The following is a 19459-nucleotide window of genomic DNA, read 5'->3' on the forward strand; positions in this document are numbered from 1 at the left end:
TTTTTCAGTGTCACTGAACTTTGAACAGTCACTAAATGAACTGTTGTAAGTCAAGGATTACCTATATTTGATGCACAACATGCATCAATGGTTTGTTTTCAACCATTCCTGAAATTTCCTACTATCTACTGAATGCTTGCAGGCTAGTCTAAAAAACGTCTTCCATTGGCATTTCATGCAAATCAAAACAATGTTGAGGCTCTTCTTCTGCCAAGGGACACTATCTAGCATTTATAAAGAAGTCCAAACTTTCTTTTAACGTGTCCAAATAGAGCTTGTGGAGCAGCAGGGAAGGCATTTTGACCATTCTCTACCATACTTATTATGGGGAAAGGAACATGGTTCAATGACTGAGCACATACTATATAGGCAGAAAGCCCAAGATTCAGACTCTAGCAGCTTCACTTAAGAGAATTAATAATCCATATGATGTAAAATTCTCTGCTGGATAATTTTTCTATTCAGCAGATTATAATCAGACAAGAATCTTCAATTAGGAACACTACCATCCTAAGAAGCCAGTGGTTTCTACAGGAGGAAGCCAAAAAAAAAAAAAATGGGGGAGGGAGAATAAGGGGAAGGGAAACTTGTCAGAAAAGTGAAGTGGGAAAAGGTTTTCTCAGGCAATTTGGGCTAAAACCCAATGAGGAACACTTGCCCACTTGCACAAAAATGTGAGTAATAAACGATATTTTCCGAAGTGGAGAATTCTTACAAAACTTCCTCATGTGCTGTTTGTTTTTCAATGTCCCCAAAGCTGTGAGAAGTACGCCATGCATTTTGCACTCTCAGAAAAAGTGAATGGAAAGCAATCCAGGTCATCACATCAAAATTGTTGGAAAAATATTCACTAGAGAAAAGAAGAGGAAGTAAAGATACCTACATATATCTGGTGATTCATCAGAGCCATCTGGACAGTCCTTCTCTCCATCACATCTCCAGCCCTTGGATATACACGTGATCTGATCTTTACATGCAAATTGTTTGGGGCTACATGTCTTCGGTGCTGAGGAAAGAAAGGCAAGGGGGGGGGGGGGGAAGAAAGCATTAAAAATTAGATTCTTCTGTAAAGCACGGAGGTCATTTCCAGCCTTATGATTCTATGTTCTGTGTCCCTGACAATAATTTCAAAGGCTGGCTACTTTAAAAGCCACCAATTTTGACAGCGCCATTGGGCTCATACATATTCATGATACTTCAGTAAAGAGCACTGTTAAAATGAAAGGTATTCATCAGAGCAAAGCAGGAGCAGAAATACAGAACAGATTTTAAACATCATTTAATTTGAATAAATCTCTCAGGAATTCACAATTTATACATGAAAGGCTTAAATAAAGACACAAACCAGGAACCGTGGTTTTAAATTATGTAGTGTTTGCATTGGAAAAACTGTAAGAATCTCAAATCTGACTTTTTACAAAAACTACCATGGTGATTCAGGGGATCCTACTAAAATTATACCTGAAGAATGCAGACTGTTAGGGGAGGGGGAGTCCACATTTCAAATCCCATTTTAATAGCCTTAAGGCCAGCCGTGATTCACTTTGACTCAGCCAGAAGATGGTCATCTGGGCCTACCTCACAAAAAATATTTAAATAATTACAAAAAAGATGAATCAGAAGCATGCTCAATGCTTTATTCTGAAAAGGTTATCATAAGTCAAGCCTGTAGCCTTTATTTGTACAATCCAGGCAGGTAAATAAAGAGTTAATAAATGGCACATCCCAACCAACTCTGTTCATTTAGAAGCTGTAGGCAGGTAGCTACTTGGTCAATTTGCAAGCTTCCTGCCTTGTTGTACCTTCCTCGCTGAAAATATTTAAACACATGCACAGCAGGTCCCCACCATTTCCTCTGATTGCTTGCCACACAAACAACCTGAAGTGAGGAGGCGAGGCCAGGGGAGGGAGGGAGGGAGGGGGGAACATGACCCATGCACCCTACATGCCCTTACCTAATGGCTGCTCCCGCAACCCTAGCTACCGCACACCTTCTGTAACGCTAATGGCGGTGCAAAAAAGAGCGGCAGGTCCACTGATGTGCAACACAGCAGCAGCCATGAGGTGACCACGCTCACCACTTCCTGCACCTTAAAACTAATAAGATCTCTCCAAAAATAAGGCCAAGTGCTTATTTCGGGGGTCAAAAGAAAATAAGACCCGGTCTTATTGGGGAAACACGGTATGTAGCATTCTTGTAGCATGGCTTTTCCCAATCTGTCAACACTCATGTGTGCTAAATTCCCTGGAACTGCACTCTCAGCATACACAGAAGGCAGCAGGTTGGGGAAGACAGAGAAGTTAATATCTGTAGGATCACAACTGTACCCCTGTACTGCAGAAGAAACTGTGGCTGCTCCCAGTTTCTGTGAAGTGAAGGAAGATGAAACCAGGAGACACTGATTTTGCTTATACCTCCAATCTAACTGAATGGCCTTCCTCAGAAGTCAGGCTCATTCTGGAAAATGGTAACGACTGAGCTCTTCCAAAGAGCACATATCAGCCCTTGGAAATAGACCATGTCAGAAAGCAGGCCTCCCAAGGTGGAGCTAACTACCTCATTAATCTGGTCTACAACAACATCATTCTGAAAACCTGACAATATTGCTCCTTCTCTCCCTCTTATACTGACAATCAAGGTAAGCAAATTTAGAATTTTTCCTTAGGCTGTCCTATTTTCTAAACTCCAGTTTTACTAGCAGTCTTCATATATATTTTATCCAAGGACATCAGTGTAGACGTCTTCACTTGGTAGTTAATGACTTTACTACTGGGTTATTACCAACAAATTATTGCTCCTGGCTGACTTGGCTGATGGTAACTCTGCCACTTCCATTACTATTACTGATTAAGATAGTAAATTTATTTCTAAAGCAATTTGCTTTATTACCATGGATATATGTTGGTCTACTACAAAGAACATTTACATTGTTTGGCCTTGCTATTTATCATTCTGACAGATTCAGCATTATACAAATGTAATAATTAAACAAATCAACGGCTCATTCATTCCACACTTGCTGTCAGAAGTACTACAAGGAGGATGGAGATTGATGGATTAAGAGGCCCAGGCAACATAGCTGTTAGAAAAGGTGGTACATTTTTTTAAAAAATCACTCTGCTTCATAGTTAGCTTTCTAAAGTCATGCATGCCTTCCTTATATATTTTTTTATTTTTAAACAAACAAAAACAAACATAAAACATAAAAACCATCCTCCAGTTACATATAGTATAGTATAATAGTTACAGTATAGTCAAATAAATGTTTAATAATGATAATAATTGCATACATATATATTAGATTGATAATATGAGATTCTATATAAATTGTAAGTGAAGACTATGGTGAGGAAGTATAAAAGTTTGGTAACCAAACTGTCATGCATGCCTTCCTAGCAGTCTCTTTTTCTCATTCATTAAGCTGCTATATTTCATATCAACTCCCATCTCAAACAAAACACCAGCAGGAATAGACCCCAGCTTGGAGGGCCAGCAACAGACCTAGAATTACATAGCTTCTTTCAAATAGATTCTTAGCTGCTGAGCTTCATGATTGAATTTCCATGCTTGTGCATGCACTGACTTCTCTGATGACTTCTCTGATCATATCAGGCCAAAACACATAAGGCAACAAGTCCAAGGCAAATTGAAAAGGGAAAATGTCTGACAAGGTAAGGGACAAGGAACCAAATAGAAAGAATAAGAAGTTGGGGTGAGAAATGGAGAGGGGAATAGAGATGTGTATCGGCTAGTACAAAGGTCTCTGACCCCTGGGTTGCAACCCGGTACTGATCTGTGGCCAGGCAGTTGAGTAAAGGCCCATCCACGCATGCACGGGATCCAAGCAGCGTGTGAAACCATGCTCCTCCCAGTCAGCGGAAAAAACTGCCCTCCACAGAATTGGTCCCTAGAACCCATAAGGTTGGGGGGGGGGCACTGAGCTTATGTACATGGACAGATGTACCACCTACAAAAGTGATAAAGACTATCAAGGGATAGTGATCCTTTCCATTAAAAATAATTCCCTATGGATTCTTAAAGAGACAAAACAAGGGGGAAGTTGCGCGATACGGCGCTGATCTTACAAGAGCAAGGAAAGCAGGGTGGGATAAGCTCTGGCTTTGTTCACTGCAAGCCAGCATAGGGTTCCCTAATAGATTACTTCTGATGTGAATCAGCCCTGGATGGGGGGGGGGGGGGAGAGTGCTTGCCTGCTTTTGCTGCAAGCAAACTTCTGATGCAATTATTTCTGCATGGAACAGTTGCTTTCTGCAAACAAAGCATATGTTTGGCTAAAGGATGTCTTTCAGAAAGCTGTCCATCCCCTCAAACTGTTTGTCCTTTGAAAGAGAAAAAAATCTTTCTAAATGAAGAGGTAAAACAGCATGCAAGCATTAAGAATGTTTTTCACGTAATTCTGTTGCATTCAATACTAAATACCAATAAGTTAGAAGGCCATTCTCAAAGAAAGCTCTCAGCCATCCTGATAAAGGCAGGAAGCTGAAAGAGAAGCCATTGACTCTTTATCCCAGGGAAAGGTTTGAGAGGCAGGGGTGATGTCCAGCCAGAGAATGAGGAGTTAAGATTCATACACACATAGCTACTCTGTGTAAACCACTTCTTCCTGCTTGTCCAGGCAGAGCAGGAAAGAAAGCTTAGCAACACATTTAACAGTTGAGTTTTCCAGGCACCTAGCTTGTCCAGGCTGAGCGGGAAAAACAATGTATTTTTGGCTTAGGGCTGAGCTACAAGAATTACATTTTAAGAAATTGCAGTTCTAATTATATTGCGACTATTTGAACTTAAGGACCTAATTAATAACTTATATTGATTTCCTTAATATAACAAAATCTGCAATATTGTGATTGATGGATCCAAATTTATCCCATATTTTTGTGTGGGATACACCTATTTAATTCATAAGGATTCTGGGTATTACGTGCAGTCCTTGACTTACAACAGTTCATTTAGTGACCATACAAAGTTACAACGGCATTGAAAAAAGTGACTTATAACCCATTTTTCACACTCACGGCCATCGCACCATCCCCATGGTCACATGATCAAATTCAAACGCTTGACACCTGGTTGATATTTATGACAGTTGCAGTGTCCCGGGGTCATGTGATCACCTTCTGACAAGCAAAGTCAATAGGGAAGCCAGATTCATTTAACAACCGTGTTTCTAATTTAACAACTGCAGTGACTCACTTAATAACTGTGCCAAGAAAGGTGGTAAAATGGGGCAAAACTCATTTAACAAATATCTCACTTAGCAGCACAAATTTGGGGCTCAATTCTGATAGTAAGTCAAGCACTACCTGTACTTGAATCCTATTTGAAGCACATGCATGACCAGTGAGATTAGGCATAATTTGATGCCTCTATCTGTGTACTATATTAAAACTTATTAAAGAGTGGTTAGATCAGGAGGGGGGGGGAAATCCTCTTTAAGTACTTTTGCCATTCACACTTAAGGAGAAATAACTTGTTATCCCCTTTTCAGTTTCTTGAATAAACCAAACAAAACCAAAGTTATTGTTTTTTTCTATTCTTACATTAAAAAAACAATGTATTCCTAGGGAATTCAATTTTACTTCAATTATATTATTCAGGGCAGATTCCTGAATTTGTGATCATGAGAAAGCTCTATTTTATCAGAAGCTTTAGTGGAGTCATGGTTGGAGAATCCTGTTCTTACTGGAACTGTTGTGAATCCTTAGCATATCTTTGCTAAAATATTCAGTTTTTAAAAGCACATTAGTGCATCATTAGAACTACTGTAGTTATTGCCTACTTTAAACACACCCCTGGCTGGAGGGGACCTTAAGGCATCCAGGGTTAATGTCCTCTTCCTAACTTGCAGATATAATTGTACCCCTGTCTCTATGCATTACTTCAAGCAGTCAGCTCCTCTTCCCCCTACACTTGCAACTTGCAAACACATAAATGCCTATAAGCTTATGGTATCAATGTAAAACGTAACAAAGTTTCACGTTTCAAGCCTGCATTAGTACCAGCTCCAAACGTAACGGTATTTCAAGCTCAAACAGGGCGCTACAAAGAATTCAGATCTGATCATGTTATGTCGACTACTAATAAATATCCTTTCCCAAAAACATTTTTGTTTGCTTTGTTTCTGCCATGATAAACTGCAGGTTCTTTGACAGATTGATTAGTAGGATAAGAGATGTAAAAGTTGAAGACACCTGCATTCATGTTCAAACAAAGGACCAAAGGCTGGAGAGAAATAGCAGTTGACATCATATGTTCCTCGAGGACTACAGCTAATTATTGACTGGTAAATAACCCAGACAAGCCTTGACTCGACCCAGCAAGCCACCAATAAACCTTAGGAAACTCACAATGTTCCTCTGTTGCCCCTCTTCAGTGTCTAATCCATCAGAAGTGCCCTTGTATTTCAACTGAACATCAAATCTTCTAATGTGCGCAGAGAAAACTGTATCCCTGTCTCCAGTTTGCACTGCTTAAATGAGAGAAAAGATTCAAGGATATAGTACCATGATGGCGAACGTATGGCACGGGTGCCGGAAGTGGCACGCAGAGCCATCTCTCTGGCACACGAGTTCTGCTCTTCCAGGTTCCAACACACTTGCCAGCTGGTCTTCACGCGCGTGGGAGCACTGGAAACCAGAAGAGTAGCCCCCCCCCCAGTGTGCATGCGCGTGCAGGGAAGATGATCTTCCAGTTTTGGTGTGCACATGCACACTGGCCACCTCATCTTCTGATTACTGACATGCATGCGCATGTGAAGACCAGCTGGCTGGTGTGCATGTGCACGCCAGAAACCAGAAGATCATTTTCCCAGTGCTTACATGCGCACTGGCGGCTGCTCTTCCAGTTTCCGGCACGCACGCACGTTCCCCCATTATGGCACTCGGTGCCGAAAAGGTTCACCAACACTAATATAGTTTATAGGCAGCCAGAGATCTACTGCAGAAAACATACATTTTTTTTTAGGATATTTCCTGCTTGGTAAGCAAGCCATTAATTCACTCTCAGTCTCTTGTGCCATTTCAGTCAATTTGTCGGGAAGATTCCTAAATGGTACAGTTGCTATCTGCTAATTGCTGAGCATCTTCTATACCTCTGAGCTTTGCCAAATCATATGCATACAAAATAAATGGCCATCAAAACCTCAAAGTCAATACCATTAACCCTAAGGGGCTCTGACACTAAAGCAATAAGAATGAAAAAGAGCAATAAGAATGAAAAAGTTGCACAGCATCCAAAGAATGAATGGGTTTGGAAAAGGGCAGTGTGTTTTGTGTGTGTGTGTGTGTGTGTGTGTGTGTGTGTGTGTGTGTGTTACTTTGCCCTTTGCCCATTCCTGTAATCCTGAACCTAAAAGCACCAGGAATGAAACTGACAGAGTCAATCATTCAAAGCATTATTGGTAGGAGGGTTCCCTCAAGCATGCTTAAGATATATTAAAACAAATATATCACATCAAAGCCAAGGTAGAAACAATCCAGTTTTTTTGTGTGTGGACCCTTTCCAACTGAGAAGCACCGTTTCGGTCTATGAATGTTACAAAATCCCTCTGTTTCCCAGCCCTTGCTTATGTTGGAATTTTATCTTGCTTTTCATCCAGGAACATAAGAGACAGTACAGAGCTGTTCCTCTTCCAATTTTTCCACACAAAAATTACCCTGTGAGGTAAATTGGGCTGAGGGACAGTTACTGTCTCAAAGACACCCAGATATAAGTCTATTATATCCAGTAAGTAAACTTGGATTATTACTTGTACTTGTACTTGTACTTGACGCCTCTTCACCCATCGTGGGTATAGGCGACTTCCATGGAAATTTGACGCCACTGTGTCTTACGGCGATCCATGGAAGCTGTTACGGCTGGATATATTATAGATATTAACTTCTAGTTCAGTGTCTAGATCACAAAAGCACCAGCTGAATCATGTTACAGGTGGCTAGTACTACCACGTAATACATTTTGTGAAATCCTTATGCAAACAATTGCCTTGTCTCTTGCCGGTCACATCTACCTGACCTACTAGAGCAGGGAGGCAAAGAATGTTGTGGGTCCTGTCCCCTAAGGAGATACATGTGGCGGGACCTAGAAGAAGGGCCTTCTCCATGGTGACTCCCTCTATCTGGAACATCCCCCCCCCCGGAGATTAGACTGCCCCCCACCCACTCTTTCGGAAGGGCTTGAAGACATGGTTCTGCCAGTGGGCCTGGGGAACACAGAGAGGGATGGTGCCCATGAAATGGCTAGTATGAATGTGCGGTTGTCACCGGGATGGGGGGGGGGGTATTATTTTATTATTTTTCTTTCTTTTATATCCTTGTAAGCCTCTTTGAGTTGTCGGGTGCGAGTAGGCAGCAATATAAATTTTCGAAATAAATGAATTCTCAAAGAGATAGATGCCTAATGTAAAGGAGCCTGCAGAAAAAACGAAGGTTTTGAACCGATGTCTACAACGGCAAACACAGTAGCTGCAGATCTGTTCAAGAAAGTCATGGCACTCCCAAAGCTTGAGTTTTGTTCTGCTGTTATGACAGAGATGGTTTAACAAGACTATCCTATTGCTGACCCCCTGGGACCTGCCACTCAGACACAAAAGGCATTTCGTTCCCCACTACTGGCCTTCTCCTTTCTCCTGAACATAAATCTTTCTCTGACAACCTTGTCAAAAGGCTTCTGGAGAATCCCAAGCCTTGCCCTGGATTTACAGAGTCTGTCACGGAAGAGATATATCTTCGAAGGTTTCCAAAGCAAAACCTCCGGCCGAATAACAACATGGGGACTGAAGGCTTTCTGTTTCTAAAATAAAAATAAAAAAATACAAGAGCTTCCTTGCTTTCCCTACCTTTCAGGACACGCGTGTACGTTACTAACACTCCTTTTTCTACATTCATCTGTTCCCAGACTGTCTATTTAGGCTGCAGGTCAACCTATTTTTTTGATCCTTTTCCAAATGGAGATAGAAGGCACTGAACGTAGCATTTTCTTCTTGCTGAAAAAGTATATGATCTTCCAGAAAACAAGTTTTAATTATTCGGGAGAAAAACTCTGAACAAAGTCCAGACATCCTTGTTGCCTGTTATCAAGATGCAAAGCTCCCATCACAGTATTTCCTCCAGTCTCCTCAATACCCACAAACTGCCAATCTCTTTTAGCAAATACACTTCTAGAAAAAATGACGGGCGGCAGAGGAGGAGAAAGAAGAAGAAAGATAAGGAAAGAATCTGCAATAAGCTGATCCCAGAATGAATAAATAACTGTTCTCCAAAAAAGCTATAGTTAGTCCTCGCCCTATGACCACAATTGAGCCCAACATTTCTGTTGCTAAGTGAGACATTTGTTAATTGAATTTTGCCCTATTTTATGGCCTTTCTTGTCTCAGTGGTTGTGAATCATTGCAGTTGATAAGTTAGTAACCTGATTGTTAAGTGAACCTGGCTTCCCCCATTGATTTTTCCTATCAGATGTTCGCAAAAGGGGATCACATGACCTTGGGATACAGCAACAGTCATAAATATGAATCTGTTGCCAAGCATCTGAATTTTGATCAGTGGTGCTGGAAATGTCATAACTGTGACAAATGGTCATCACTTTTTTCAATGCCATTGTAACTTTGAACAGTCACTAAGCGAACTGATGTACGTTGAGGACTACCAGTACTACCAGCCTTTGTGAGTGGGTCCTGTGGAAAAAAGCTCCTACACTGCGGAGGAATGGATTATATAGTGATATCATATGTCACATTTGCCCAACACGAGTGCCCTAACCCATCTTAAAGGAAATATAAAGTAAAGGTAAAGGTTCCCCTTGCACATGCGTGCTAGTCGTTCCTGACTCTAGGGGGCGATGCTCATCTCTGTTTCAAAGCCGATGAGCCAGCGCTGTCTGAAGACATCTTTGTGGTCATGCAGCCGATATGACTAAATGCCGACGGCGCACGCAACGCTGTTACCTTACTCCCAAAGGTGGTTCCTATTTTTCTACTTGCATTTTTACATGCTTTCGAACTGCTTGGTTGGCAGAAGCTGGGACAAGCAACGGGAGCTCACTCCGTTATGTGGCGCTAGGGATTCGAACCGCCAAACTGCTGACCTTTCTGATCGACAAGCTCAGCATCTTAGCCACTGAGCCACCGCATCCCTGTTAAAGGAAATATAGCTTTCACTTTTTTTAAAAAAAGTGTAGACCTGGATTCCTAGAAAGTAGCAAGATTATTTCCAAGAACCACACTATTATGCTAATGAATGAAGGCTTAAGGGCCAGTTTAATGATCTGTCTGCTTTCATTCTGCGGAGGACTGAAACATATGCAAGGCTGGAAGCAGGAAAACAGTTATAAATAATAATGACATTACCCTGCTAGCAGAAACATGCTAGAAGAAAAACCAGACCTCAGGGGGGATATCCATCCAATCCCTGATCAGAATTCTTAAGCAGTTACAGTACTAAAAAGGTTGTGTCATATTATTTTCCTCAAAGATATACGCTGTTCCTCGAAGAACATTGAATAGGCGGTCACAGGATTCATCTTCAAATAATTAACATGAGATGTTTCTATTATCACAGGAATCAATTTGTAGCCAACAAGGCAGTTGCATACAAGTATATCATGTTTGCATTAGTATCTGAAAATGAGTAGCTCAGGATCCAACCCAGGCATAGAATATACACCTTCCCAAACTGGAGTTCCTGCCCCCAAATACTACACCAGATATTCACTAAACATAAAGCAAAAACTGCTCACTTGAGGATGAAGATCAGAAACGGACATTCCAAGTATTTATATTAAGCCTGGCTTCTATTACTAGACCAGTGTTTCTCAACCTTGGCAACTTGAAGATGTCCCGACTTCAACTCCAAGAATTCCCCAGCCAGCGAATGCTGGCTGGGGAATTCTGGGAGTTGAAGTCCGGACATCTTCAAGTTGTCAAGGTTGAGAAACACTGTACTAGACACTATGTCAGTGATGGAGAACCTCCGGCATGTGCATGCCAGAGCACCAGAAATCCAAAGACTAGCTGGCTGGTGCTATATGTGTGCACCGGGCAGCTGGCCTATGGGTTTCTGGCATTCCGGCGCACAAGAAGACCAGCTGGCCGGAGCGAGCAGCTGGTGGCGGTGCGCATGTCCACAGAAAGGGCTCTATGCGCCACCTCTGGCACGCTTGCCATAGGTTCGCCATCATGGCACTATGTTATGTCAAGCAATGGGGATGGTTCTAATATATTTGCTTCCTTGTTATGGAGAGGGGAAGACAAATATAATATAAAAAGAAATTTCAAAAGTAGATAGCCTTCACAGTGGATGTAATTGCCTTCCAACTCCATCATTTAAGAGCCGAGGTGGCGCAGTGGTTAAATGCAGCACTGCAGGCTACTTCAGCTGACTGCAGTTCTGCAGTTCGGCTGTTCAAATCTCACCGGCTCAGGGTTGACTCAGCCTTCCATCCTTCCGAGGTGGGTAAAATGAGGACCCGGATTGTTGTTGGGGGCAATATGCTGACTCTGTAAACCGCTTAGAGGGGGCTGAAAGCCCTATGAAGCGGTATATAAGTCTAACTGCTATTGCTATTGCTATTTGCAATAAATGCAAATGGAAAACAAGCCCTGCCACTCTTCACTTTCTCCCAAAATGCCTCTTAAAAAAAAAAAAAATAGCAGCTACAGGTACACTTACATATTCGCATATTATCTTTTCTTCTACCTAGCTTTTGTAAATATGCAGACTTCTGAACATTTGTCGACATGTTCCATAGATTCATGGAGAGGAGAGGAAAACAGATCATCAACTAATCGCATGCCTTTGTGCAAGAACAGCCACACAATGGTTAAGTGACAGTGTGCATGTTTATGTAATGTGCCGTGTCTTTAATTTAACACTGAGATGTTTCCATGTTTTGCTCCCAAAAGGTGTCTGGTAGGACACAGTAGAAAGAGGACAATAGAGTGGCTGGATTCAACAGGGGCCTTTCTGATCTTCTGTGAAATGAGTTTGTCTGTGCAACAGTTTCAATGGGAAACATCACAAAGCACACTGGGGGTCTCAAATGGTTAAAATAAGGGCATCAGTCAGAAGATTCTGGGTGCTAAATAAGGCATTCTCTGGAAGCCCCTATGCCTTTGGAAACAATGAAAGCTGATAAGCTTTCAAAGCAGTTGTGCCCAGCTTCTGGAGGACACTGAAGCTTTTAATATTAGGGAGAAATGAGAGGTGGTATTCAGTAGGTTCTGACCAGTTCTGGAGAACCGGTAGCGGAAATTTTGAGTAGTTCAGAGTTCTGGTAAATACCACCTGACTGGCCACGCCCCCATCTATTCTCTTTCTATTCTCTCTCCAGAATTCCAGCTGATCAGGAGGAAATGGGGATTTTGCAGTAACCTACTCCTGGAGTGGGGAGGGAATGGAGATTTTACAGTATCCTTCCCCTGCCACGCCCACCAAGCCATGCCCACAGAACCGGTAGTAAAAAAAATTTGAATCCCACAACTGGGAGGAATGCTTCCTTTATGTGATACCTTTTCCAAGATGTCCCTTTCAAAAACCTTGATTGGATCTGGAAATGATTTTGCAACTATCATAGCCCATTTGGAAGACTTTTTAAATTCAAAATAAAATTTACTGAGTGAAAACTAAAGTTATTGTTATGAGTAAAAAATGCCCCAAAGTATTGTGGTCTTTCCACATTTTAGACCAGGGATGTCAAACGTGATTGACGGCCGCAGTAGGGTTGTGTTTGATCTTGGAGGGCTGGGGGGGGGGGCAGGAGGCGTGGCCAGCTCGACATCATCCGTCAAGGCCTTTCTGGCCATGATGGCCTCCTACAACCCTCTGCCAGCTAAAACACAGCCCGGGAGGGCCATGAGCAGCCCATTTGTGATCTATTTTCGACTATGACAGCCTCCTGCAGCGCTCAACCAGTGAAAAACAGGTGGCAGGGGTAGGTTCCGGTGGGGATTACTGCCTGTTCACTCATGGGCATGCTGTGTGGGCATGCCGTGCGCACGCATGTGCACTACAATAAAAATTGCTCTGTGAATGCGCAGAAGCAAAAAACAAGATGAACCTGAGAACCAGTTCGGAGTGTGGCAGGCTTTGATCGCTGCTGGTTCCAGTGACACCACAACTTGTTTGGCCAAACTGGTCCAAACCGGTAGGAATCCACCATTGCCAGGCGGGCTGTGTATGGTCTCCCCAAACTCAGTTTTCGCTGGCAGAAGGCTGCAGAAGGCCGTCATGGCCAAAAACGGAGCTTAGGAAGGCCGCATGTGGCCTCTCAACCACCATTTTTGCTTGCAGAGGCACCGGGAGCCGTTCTTTCATTGTTTCCAGAGCGGCCCCATGGGCCAGATCTAAGTACCCCACAGCAGGGTCCAGCCCACAGGCCTTGAGTTTGATACCCCTGTTTTAGACAATTGGACATATTTCTATGCATTTCTGTATTTCAGAAGGAAGATGTTACCTAGACACAAAAGTCGGTTTATAAAATTTACACTAGCTCATAGGCATTTGAATCTCCCAGCTGCTTTCTATGCTGTCCTGACCGAGCATCATCTCCAGATATGTTCAAAGATTTAACAAAAAATATTTAAAAAAAACACCTTAGGTAACTCTCATTTTAAAAATATAGCAAGCAAGCACTTACAAAATAAACACCATGCCTAAGATATTAATATGTTAAAGAGGGCTGTGTCTTTAACGGTCTAGTCCAGGATGAATTGAGATTTTGGCTCTTAACCTTTTTTTAAAAAAAAAAAAAGTTAAGTAAAAGCAGATGCAGCTCCAGCATTCTTCGGTAGAGAATGAGCAGCGCTAACACTTTGAAAAAAAGAAGAAAGAGCCCTTCATGCTGGTCATAAAGTCCAGTTCAAATCAGCAGAGTACAGCTGCAAGGCCTTCCATTTTCAAACGTTCCCTCTTTAGTATTTGGGAAGTTCGGGCGCCAATTTGCTAAAAATAAAAAGCAAAGCAGCTCTTCCGGCAGGAAAGAAAGAATCTCCTTCTTTCTTAATCTTGCATTCTCCTCTTTCCTCTTAGTTAAACTGTTGAATATGATCCGGGTTTTTTTAATTATTCAGTTCAGATATACATAAAGGAGGATTAATTCCAACATTTTTTTTTAAAAGTCCTCAAAAGCTGTATAAATTAAGCCCTACAGTTTTCAACTTAACTTTCCCTTTTCGTACATACAGAAACGTTCTCAAAACTGAAAAGGAAACCCTAATAACTTTTTTCTTTTGATGTATTAAATTACTATCCCGCCTATTCCCCAACAGCACAAAACAGTGTATAGGGCACTCCCATTTCCCATTTTTGGTCACAACAAAAACTGCATCAGTGGTGGGTTCTGGATCCCATTGCAACCGGTATGCTGTGATAGGGCCAGACGTCCACCTTCTGCGCGCATGCTGGGCGCGCATGTGTATGCGACTGTCCTATGACACCCCAGCTGCTCAGCGAGATTGCACAGGCACCTTATGCTGTGTGCATGTGCGCAATTGGCCCGTTTCCCTCAAAAAGAGGTAAGGAATGGGGGTGGGTGGGCGGGCGGGCCCACCGAAACACCGTTCTAGTACGGTGGCTGCTGCTCCCAGCTGCCAGCAGTATGCCTATACCGGGCCGTACCGCCCGGAACCCACCACTGAACTGCATGAGGTACACTGGTTTGAGAGAAAGTGACTGAGTTGCCATGGCTAAGGACAGGCCCGTATCCAGACCTTCCCAGTTCTAATCTAACATACGCACTATATAATTTGTTCTGTATAATTATTCCCATCACAGCCCAGTGCAGTTAGTCCATGACGTACAATAGTTCATTTACTGATGTTTCAAAGTCATAACAGCATTGAAAAAAGTGACTTATGGCTATTTTTTACACTAATGACTGTAGCAACATCCCCATGGGCACGTGATCAAAATTCAGATACTTGGCAATTCTCTCATATTTATGACAGTTCAGGTGTCCCAGAGTCATGTGATCATCTTTTTTGACCTTCTGACAAACAAAGTCAGATTCATTCAACAACTTTGTTACTAAATTAACAATTGTGATGATTCACTTAACTGTGACAGGAAAGGTCATAGAATGAGGCAACCCTCACTTAACAAATGTCTCACTTGATAACAGAAATTTTAGGCTCAATTTTAACTATAGCAGCCTTAATACTTAGACTTCCTATAATATATTCAACCATCAGAAAAAAGAGAGATGTGTGTGCATATAAGTAAACCAGCCATTGGTCTGGCCTCAGATCACAAATTTCTCACTACTTTTTTTTCTTAAGTATGTTCCTTAAAGACAGCTAGTGAGATCACCCCCCAAAATCAAACCAAATATGACTTTTTGGCCACAACTGTCTAAGACTGCAGTCTCTAACAAGACTCAGCTGTGCTTCCCCATGAAACGTGTTTGACTTATTTCAAAGCATCTCTTGTAGATGTTTGGATCTTGTGGCCCCTATGATCTGGCCAAAAAGCCAACTGTCTGAGACCTTTTGGCCATAATTCTTGAGGAGATGCTAAGAAACCAAACCAGAAAAACACAACAGGATGTTTGTTTCACCTTGACAGATGGGCCTGAATGGGTGGCACTGGAAAAGCAATGGCCTGAGTCTTGAATATAACAAGCTCACAGTAGTTAGTTTTTACTCATGTAAACAACTGGTTTATTGAACAGGCTCATATAAGGTCTCCTCTTTCTTGTTTGGAAAAATACATACTTTGTGCATTACACAATGTCTAAGTTTTTCTCCCTCTGTCATGTCAACAATTAGTTTTGTTTTCATACAAAATGTATCAACCTAGTCAAGCAGAAGTTAGGAGAGAAAAACGGTAGTCACCCTCCATCTTCCAGAGTTTCATTTCAAACATACCTACCTAATGATCTTTCATTCAAGGGCAGAAAAATACAGAATTTCTCTGGATTTCCTGCATACCCCACCAAAAGAGAAAGATTGCTTGGAGAGAGTATGTTTAAGTCTGATGTAAATATCAGAAGGAAGAAGATCAAGATTATTTCTTCTTATCACTTGGGTCATTGAAGACGTCATTCTTATCGAAAAACAAATAAATGCAGAAGACACACACACACACAATATATATATATATATATATACACCATATTTTTCAGAATATAAGACATACCTTTTTGCCTCAGAAAAGAGGCTGAAAATCTGGGTGTGTCTTATAAACCAAATACAGCATTTTTTGTCTCCCAAAGCCCCGCCCACTTCACCAAAATGGCTGTGCAGCGCCTTATGGAGGCTTTCAGAGAGCTTTTTTCATTGCCAAGTCAAGATGACCTTAGGCAGCCAAATAGTTAGGAAGAGACACATAAAAGTTGTTACCTGGTTCTACTGCACTTTGCAGCTGATATTTGACAGAAGACTCTAATGGTTTCACATTTATTTATGTGTTTTTTGATTATATGAAGACCAATAACAAAGTTTAGAATCATGCAGAGTTTCCAACTTCAAGGAAAGAAGGAGCTGTACCATACAATGAACTACCCAACCATTACCCTATTTATAATCACAAAAGATTCTTAGTATAAAATTTACCAAATGAGGTTTTTTCATTCATACAGAACCTTGACATGGATCTTTTTCTAGACAGATTAAAATCGGCAGGATAAAGATTCTTCTGTTCGCTAGAAATGGTGCAGCTAATTTTCTATATAGCATGCCCTAGTTCCATGATGGTGATCTATGACAAGCGTGCCACAAGTGGCAAGCGGAGCCATTGGTCAGGGCATGCGAGGCACCCCTGTTAGCTGGCCAGCGTGCATGCGTGCACTGGCCAGCTGACTTTGGCCTTCTTTTGAGGCCATTTTTTGCCCTCCAGAGGCTTCCCTAACGCCTCCAAAACGTGAAAAGCCAGCCCTACCGGCAAACCAGAAGTTCGGGAATGGATTTACGGTTTGCTCATAGGACCGTGTTTCACCCTTCTGAGCCTTCAGGGAAGCCTCCTGAAGGCTCCGGAGGGCGAAAAATGGCCCTACTGACAAACCGGAAGTCACCATTCCTGAACTTCCCAGTTCCCCATAGGTCCATTTTTCGCCCTCCGGGGGCTTCAAGTAAGCCTCTGAGGCCTCTGGAGGGCGGGGGAGGCTGTTTTCGCCCTCTCAAGACTCCTAGAAAGCCTCTAGAGCCTGGGAGGGCGAAAAAACCACGCCAAACGTGGGGGAAGGGGATTGTTGCTGAACATGTGCATTCTCGTGCTGGGGGGGGGGGTGCGGTGTCACACACATAGCATTATGGTTGTGGCATGCCAGCACACGCCCCCCCTGTGCTCCCCCAGCTTTTGGCACAGCAGCCAAAAAAGGTTTGCAATCACTGCCCTAGTTAATTTTCCTATAGCTTTTAATGGTGAATGGACTTTAAAAATGACAAGCTAAAAAAGTCTGGCCACTCCATTACCCTTCACCTCCCCGAAAACCAAATCAATCAACCCTACAGTATATCTCTTGTCCTAGACAGCCTGGGTTACCAGCCTCAATTCTACTTCAGACTGCTCTGTATCTCACAAATTCTTTTTATTGTTAGCGATTTAATGTCCCGATTCAATGACTTTGTATATTCAATAAGGAAGCAAGATAACAGCGTTTGAAACAAACTTAGAAAAAAAAGCTGCTCTGCCCATCATCAAGGACAGCAGATGGAAGGACACCCACTAATGTGACACAATTAACTGCAAAATATTTCTGTGCATGCTTGAAATTAATATATATCATATGATTAGCTGATTTTAGGAGGTTGTTTAAAATTTCAGGCATACTTAGTGTTCTTTGAAACTGTGGTTATGTTTTATGTAATTGTACAATAGAATTAATATTTAATAATGCATGGCTTAAGCACACTCATTCCATGATTTTTTAATTATCTTGAAAGATCAATGTCTGGTGTCCTGAAATACATTCGGGGGAGGGGGGGCTTGGTTTTGGTTTCCTTTCCTCTTCTTCTTTCGTTTCTCCTCCATCACGACGTGATCATATATGAGCCTTCATAGATTTATACACCCAAAATGCGTCACTGGGGTTTTAAAGTTGCCAGAAAATTGAAGAGACTGTGCAGAAGGAACTGGAGCCCATAATCACATCCACAAGGCCAACTTTTTTTTTTTACATTATTATCAAGTTCCAGAATTACTTTTCCTCCTAGGACAGGCGATCCAGACAATGTTCTGGTGAACCAGAATACGCAGCACCTTAAAGTTATTAATCTGATCTATTTCTTGGATAGGAAACGTATGACAGCTTTACAACAAACATAGGTTGACAACAGATAGAGCAGGAACACACGCAATACCACCCAGAGATGAGAGGCCGTTTTTCTCTAAATTGTTATTCTTAAAACACTGACCATGAGTTACAGCTCAAGAAAAACGCAACCTGTCTTCATCTGGTGCTCTCCCGATATGTGCCCTCCTGGGCTACGTATCCCATTAGTGGTCCCAAGCAGAACCGACCACTGGTAGTGGTGATAGCAGATAGCCTACCCTGTTTCCCCGAAAATAAGACAGATAATAAGCCCAATCGGACTTTTGAGTGCATACGCTAAAATAAGCCCTCTCCCAAAAATAAGCCCTTCTCCAAAATATTGCAACGCCGCAGCAGCCATGAGGGGACCACACTTGCTGCCTCCTGCACCTCAAAAATAATAAGACCTCCCCAAAAATAAGGCCAATCGTGAAACACAATGCTACATCCAGGAGTCCAGAGAAAAGGAAATACTGCCCTCTCCACAGAGCTCACATAGGACGGGAGTTGTTCCAAAGGGTGCTTTTTCAAAAGGCAACTGGGGTTTCTTTGTTTTCCTTGAAGATATTTTGCTTCTCATGCAAGACGTTTCTTCAGTTCTTGGATGAGAAGCGAGACAACCATGGCCTGGATGATGGAGAATCTCCATAGAGATAGTATGGAGTTATTATTCTAAGGAAAGAGTTGAGGAGTTTGACTACATACATTCTGCCACTTTACTTCATTAACAAACACAAAATAATTCCAAAATGCAAAAATATCATTTTAAGATTGTTCACTAGTCAATGGAGACAGTGGTTAAATTTTATGCAGGCATTCTGATGAAAAAGTGGTGCCGTCGAGGCAACCATAAATTGATATCAGCATCAGGCCTTATGGAAGGCAGAATATAGTTCTGTTCAGTGGTGGGATTCAAATAATTTAACAACCGGTTCTCTGCCCTAATGATTTCTTCCAACAGCCAGTTCACTAAACTGCTCAGAAGGTTAACCACCGGTTCTGCCGAAGTGGTGCGAACTGGCTGAATCCCACCACTGGTTCTGTGCTGAGGTAACAAAGTGTCTCTCACATTGCAGTTCTATCTCTGTGCTTCTTCGCCAACACAATCTTTTCCAACATGGGACACTCGGGATCTGTAAATACTGCATCTCCTAAAATTCCTAGCCAGTGTGGTCATGGTAGGACTTCTTAGACATT

The 19459-nt window shown here is 42.1% G+C and overlaps 1 protein-coding gene across 1 annotated transcript in view; it reads right to left on the minus strand.

Moving 5' to 3' along the window:
• Positions 1-19459, minus strand: part of LRP1 (LDL receptor related protein 1) — a 338552-nt gene that overhangs the window by 247014 nt on the left and 72079 nt on the right. Inside the window, exon 3 of the mRNA XM_087710610.1 lies at positions 884-1006. Within this exon, the coding sequence (XP_087566736.1) occupies positions 884-1006 (123 nt within the window). The remainder of the gene's footprint in view (positions 1-883; positions 1007-19459) is intronic.

This window comes from Thamnophis sirtalis, unplaced genomic scaffold, assembly GCF_051295495.1.
Source record: "Thamnophis sirtalis isolate CommonGarterSnake01/CBP01778 unplaced genomic scaffold, rThaSir2_p1.2 scaffold_3, whole genome shotgun sequence".
Classification (NCBI taxonomy): Eukaryota; Metazoa; Chordata; class Lepidosauria; order Squamata; family Natricidae; genus Thamnophis; species Thamnophis sirtalis.